General features: G+C 42.5%; 1 protein-coding gene across 1 annotated transcript; it reads right to left on the bottom strand.

Moving 5' to 3' along the window:
- Positions 1-2,445: 2,445 nt before the first annotated feature.
- LOC142992123 (myoD family inhibitor domain-containing protein-like) lies at positions 2,446-4,930 on the bottom strand. The gene is made up of 3 exons (XM_076142425.1): positions 4,766-4,930; positions 4,107-4,364; positions 2,446-3,322 (listed from the first exon to the last, which is right to left on the bottom strand). Exons 1-3 carry the CDS (start codon positions 4,887-4,889, stop codon positions 3,051-3,053), a joined length of 654 nt encoding a protein of 217 aa, XP_075998540.1. The 5' UTR covers positions 4,890-4,930; the 3' UTR covers positions 2,446-3,050.
- Positions 4,931-6,385: the final 1,455 nt, after the last annotated feature.

Below are 6,385 nucleotides of genomic sequence, written 5' to 3'. Positions count from 1 at the left end.
TCTCTCTCTCGCTCTCTCTCTCTCTTTCCCCCCCACATGCATCCTGCAGGCATCGTGTGCTTCTTATTCTGTGATTCCACGTTTCTCAAGATCAACTAAAGCTCTCATCACTGTTTCCTGCACAGACATCTTAACTCGCCCCTCATTAGCTGCTTTTTGATGTTACCCTCCTCCTCCTCTACCTCCTCACACTCCCAAACACATGAAACTTGATGCCACACGCCGGTTTAGAAACCATTTCCCTATTTATTAAAAATGAGACAATGTGTTTCTGATCGCCCCCCTCTGGCGTGTCTCTCTTCCCTTTGATCCGTCCTCTCTGCATCACTCTCAGATGTTAGATATTCAAATCTGGTTACATTTATTTTTGTTTCCCTTTACTGCTGATGGGCACATCTGACAGACTGACTATTAGGTTTTCATTATTTCCCTTTTTTCTACGCACGCCACTTCACACACTTACACATAAACCTTGTTCTGATTGAGGAGGTTACAAACATTGTCACAAAGCTTTGGATCAAGCCAGAATGCAAACGGGCGAGATTGTAATTTAAAAAAAAGTTGTTATTCAAAGATACAGCGTCGCTTTTAAACACTGTTCAACACACGTTGCTACGGCATTAGGGATATTAAAATACACAATGGTAATAACTACATAAATACGTACGAATTTAGCTTTGGTGAGTTGCTCAGTTAGTGGTGGTCATATAATACCATTGATCCATGCCATAATGTTGGGTCTCATGCTTCTTTAATGGCTTTATCAAAATATGCTCAGTATTTTATTTACTTAAAGTTTTCAGTTAATACAGTCGGGCTACAGACGCACAAATATCACAATAATCCTTTTTCCCAACTTTGCAGAGATAAACAAATAATGTCTAGAAAGAATTCAAAAGTAGAGTATTCTGCACTTTTATTTCAAAAGTACTGAAATATGAACAAAAGTGCAATAACATTTGGTTGCAAACACTTAAGTAAGTAAATAAATTGTGTCTCAGTTTAGAATCAATAAGGTATTTTATATATCTATTACTATTTCTGATTGTTCTGTTATTAATTAGTTAAGTAGTAGTAGTTGATGTTATAAACATTTAGACGTATAGTAATATTGTTGTTGATATAATAGCTGGTGGCACCATAAGAAAGAACGTGTGTGCTGTGAATAAACAACAGTTTATCTGCTCCACAACAGTATTTCTCAAGCCGCAAGCAAGGAATTCGTCTTCACTACCACTCGGTGGGGGATTCTGCGAAAATTACGTCACTTCCGGAACTTAATTTGCCATCACAATTCCACAATTCGTACTCATTCAATACAAATGAAAGTATATACAGTCCACAACAAAAAGACAAATGTAGTTTTATTCTTTAGAATAACTATTTAAGAATTAAATAAAATGGTTTTTTTTATTACATTTATTTTATTTATTTTATTTTATTTATTATTAAAAAGGGCTGCTCTTTCTAGGTCTTTTACAACATCTGCAACATCTTTTACAACATCTGCAACATCTGCAACATCTTTTACAACATCTTTATTTGTAAATGAAGTCTATTGGCCTATCCTTCTGGACAAACAAGACTTTAGTGTAAAAGTCCTCTTTATCTTCTTTTAGTTTTAAAAGTCATTACTGGGATGAAAGTCATGATGCAGTGCACTTGACTTTCTCTACCTGACTTTTTTAGCTAGTAGCTACCCACAATGCCATTTGTCTGTAACACCTGAAGAATAACAATAGCAGAACAAGCCCGTGGCCTCTTGCTTAATCAATATATTAATTTCTGAGTGTTGCGTGATATCACTGGGAGGAGTATTCCTGACATTTAAATGTGAATCACTAACACATCATACCTCCGGCTGAGGATGGATCAAATTGACCCGGACAGGTGGAACAAACCTGCTCATCGTTGCTTTACGGCCGCTGTGCTCTGAATTAGACGTCACCGCTGTTACTTGTCACCACTGGAATTCAAATGTGGACAAAAGCGATGCTTAAAATCCATTTACTGCCTCTAACATGATATAAATGAGCCTCTTGGCTGGCCTGGACAGATTGACAGCGTTGTCTTTATGGGTGCTTTGTTTTATTTTTGGCTGTTTACTCTTCCTCTCTGCTGTCAGCTGCCACCGCAGACTTGAAAGCAGCAGCAGCATCGATCTGCAGGATCTTGAGAGGAGAAACATCCTTTCATGTTGTAAGTGCTTTATATGACAAATATGAAAAGAGATTCAAGAGAGCGGTGACAAGTTTTGTGTCGCCCCATTTCTTAGCTGCAAAGAGGTGTGCGGGGAGAAGTCAAAACCTGCCATCTGAAAACATGAGAACTCGCACAGAACGGAGGGAAAAGGGGAGGACGCCTCTAGTTTGGGGTCAAAAAATACAAAAATGCAAAATGGAGACGTTTGAATTTTACATGCGTCGTCTTCACAGGCAGCAGCAGAAGCCTTTTATTCATTTAGTTACCACATTATGACCAAATGTGCACTGATGTGTTTGCAGAAAAATCCCTGTGTGCTTCAATTCAGCAGTAATGAATGAATTCCACAAAAAGGTTTGAGCTTTTGTCACCCTTTCTGTCCAAGCAGATGTTTTAAAACCTGCTTTAGGCCTTTGAAAACCTTATGGGAGCTAAATTCTGGCTTTATTTGATCCACTTACTCTATAGTTAGTATTGTTGCCTTGAGCTGAACATCCACCTGCGATAAAAGTGCTTCAGAAGTGCACAAAGGGACAAACAAGCTTCAACCATCACCTTGTTGGTACCGTACACAATAAGTCACTGTCGTACCAAAGAATCAGGTTTTAATTCATTTTGTATATCCAGAGTAACTGGTGATTTGGGTCTAAATGAACCTGGAACCGTGACCTCGCAGGCTTCCGGTTCACCCGTTTCCCACCACCAGCTGCCTTCACATTGTTTTCAACTCCATCAGCATTAGTTGACAGTAAAAGCTTAAAGTTACAGCTTGATATCCTGAGAATAGAACAAGTGTTTGGCGCAGTTTCTTCTCCTATGATGAAGCTCCAAGTCTGCTGACTGTCCTCCTAACTGTGATGGCAGATGTTGCAGCACTCCAGGCAAAACTCCAGACACTCGGTCTGCTCGCAGCAGGACTCGAACAGGACGGAGTGACAGTGGGCGTGACAGTTGAGCTCCTCCAACGGCGCCTCCTGCAGGGCGACGCAGCAGCGGGCGCAGGCGTGGCAGCAGGAGGAGCAGAGGGCGTGGAGGCAGGAGGAGCACGACTCCAACAGGCCCAGCAGCAGCACGGAGCACTGACACGACAGGCAGGCCAGAGTCAGGCGCAGGCACGTGTCTGTGGGCGGAGAAGCAAGACGGAAACTTCAGAGGAAACAAGTCAGTCAGGCACCTTTGAAAAAAAAAAAGGGATTAACAATTCGATTAACCCTAAATTAATCTCCGGCGTGTTTGTTTGTTGTGCCACCTTAGAAACTTAAAAGCGAAACGACTGGGCTGTGGTGATCAAGTGTGATTGTGTTTACTTAATCACAGAGTCTGGTTGAGTCCTCGGGGAGAACAAAGGGGGCCACCGAGGCCTGCAGTGTTGAACAACAGCAAGGAAGAAGCTGTCACCGCGTAATTGCTCTCCCATCCAAATTAAGCGCACATGAAATTGCATATATTAACCCCAGCCGTGTGTTAAAGTGCATCTCTCCTGCTCCTAACCGTTGTATTATTACTCGCCGACTGTTTTCATCCTCCCGAGGACCGGATAGCGAGCGAGCTCATGCAAATGGAGCTGTTTTATCCTGTTTATTCAAGGACGTAAATGAAAAGACGACGGCAGAATTCCCCGGGGAGTCGGGTTCACTGTTTTCCTGCTTAGCTGCTCAAATTATCCTCCCCCACATATAACTTATGCTAATACCTGTGTGTAGATGAAAAGGGAGCATTATGTGCAGCTACTGTTTTGATTTAATGCATAACTTCCTAGGGAGAACAACAGGAACACAATGATAAACAAGAAGTGCTCCCCTACAAGCTTTGATTCAATTGAAAGAAACTTTTTTTACAGCTCTACATTTACAGATATGCATTGATTTCTTCATAGATCTTTGGATGACCAGGGTTATTCCTACCGCCGGGTGTGACTGCAGGCTGCTGGGAGCTCTTACTCCTCCTGCTCCTGCTGCTGCTGCTGCTGCTGTGGACAGACAGGCTGGACCCCTGCAGTCTGCTCAGGGCCGGGTTTACAGGGGGTTGTGGTCTGTGGCCCGGGGCACATCCACAGCCTCCACATCGTGAGCAGGGACGCTGCAGATCACCCTGAGGGGTCTGGAAGCCTGCTGAACCCTCTGAGGGGTCAGCGGGTGGAGCCAGGGCAGACTGAGGTTGCGCTGAAACCACAAGATCATCAGAAGCAGCGCCATGAAATGATCCAGCACATTGTGTCTCTGAAAGGTCTCAGTCATCCAGGCCTGATACAGTCTGAACTCACCCACCTCTGCATCTCCCTCAGAGCTGGACCGCCCCTCTGTTCAGGGAATGTGTCTCCATTTTGCAATAAACTGCCTCCTCTACCTCAAAATTCACTTTATTTCTCCCGGATTTATCAAATTTTGGCTTCAGTAAGGATAACTATATTGCATACATAAGATGTGAACTTCATTTCGTGTCCCTGACTGTATATCATCACATACATACATGTGTGCCTCTATGTTAATGCTCCCCTCATTGATTTTCCCTCTCGATCAGTCGCTGAGTGATTCTCTGTGCGGGTCAGTCGTGTTGTACTTACTGCTAACGAGCTCAGCGGGGACGGGGATGTTTCCTCCGCTGACACGATCACGTGCTGAGAGGATTTCCTGCTCTGATTTTATAGAAGAAAGAAAAGTCCCATTAGTCACACAGCAACCATCCATGAGTGTGTGTGGATTCACATAAACAAGATCTTTATTCACAAGGTGTGGCAGGGAAGTGAACAATACATCAACTATGTGATGGAGCAACACAAGACATTAGTTATGGATTTCCTTTTATGTATTCCTTTGATTGTCAGTATTGTTTATAAAGCAGAATAGATGATTGTTATCCTTTGCCACTTGCCTTTGGTCTGATGGTTAGTCTCCTCTGTCCCGTCCACAGGTAAATGGTCTCCTGGTAGCATGTTTGATGCACATGATGCCTTCAGGGTCTTCGGTTCACTTCACTCAGCCGCTTACCTGCCTCATCGTGCTGCTTCACAATGTAGTTAGAAAACGGTCCAACAGCACCCAGCACTCCGGCCTCAGTCACCACACAGCAGAGTCTGAGCTGGATATGTGTGTGTGTGTTTGTGAGTGTGTGTTTCGTTGTTGTGCGGTGACTTACCAACACTCCCCTTCCTTCCCGGCAAACCCCAGTGTGTATCCACTCTGAACATTCTGATCACAGAGCGGTGCACAGGGCCGAGGCCAAGGCCGGGCTGTGTGACTTTAGTTTGCCTTCTCTGTTCTGCTTTTAGTCACCTAACACAATGGAGACACATACCCCATAAGTGTGTTAGCTGAATATGTATGCAAGCATCTCTCTCTCACACACTCCTTCTGGTTCTAGATCCATAACGACTGAAGATACAGTGAATCAGATTTGATGAAGCAGTGTAAACTTGGCAACATAAGAGTGGCGTTTATGTCCTTATCTAGTACTTTACAGTGATTCTGAATAAAATCATATTTAACTCCTGCCAATCCACATCTGCTCTACTTTGCCTGAATTATTTTATTTTATTTTATTTTATTTTATTTTATTTTATTTTATTTTATTTTATTTTATTTTATTTTATTTTATTTTATTTCTGGCTTTTGTTTTCCATTCCTTGACGGTATTTTGTGTGTACATTCTTGAAATACTTTAAAAAAACATAATAAAATGTCTCTCTTTGAATTTGAGAAGCATGAATTCAAATGACAACTAAACTAAATAACAACGTGATTATCAAACTTATCAATGAATTGTCTAAAAGGATTGTTTGTTCACTTCTGTTAGGTTTATTTAGGCAGATCTGCTTTCTTCTCCGTCTCTGACTGAGGTTGATTATTATATTTAAAGATGAAGTTTTTGTTGGTATCTTCTCCTCATATCAGCCTCAGCCACAGGGCGGCACTGCAACAGAGAGCACAGTCTATCTTTTGACCTTCTGACCTTTGTAGTCTTTGTTGACACTTTACAGAGACACTATTTGTTCTCATACGTTTTTCGTGATATGCAAGTAGTTCTCTATGCAAGTAGTTCCTGCTGAATACGAGAGAGAGAGAGAGAGAGAGAGAGAGAGAGAGAGAGAGAGAGCGAGAGTGAGTGAGAGAGAGAGAGAGAGAGAGAGAGAGAGAGAGCGAGAGTGAGTGAGAGAGAGAGAGAGAGAGAGCGAGAGTGAGTGAGA

The sequence above is a fragment of the Genypterus blacodes genome, unplaced genomic scaffold, assembly GCF_046128005.1.
Source record: "Genypterus blacodes isolate CSIRO-AG114 ecotype Tasmania unplaced genomic scaffold, CSIRO-AGI_Gbla_v1 ptg000021l_1, whole genome shotgun sequence".
NCBI lineage: Eukaryota > Metazoa > Chordata > Actinopteri > Ophidiiformes > Ophidiidae > Genypterus > Genypterus blacodes.
This window is presented reverse-complemented; position numbering and strand designations above follow the sequence as displayed.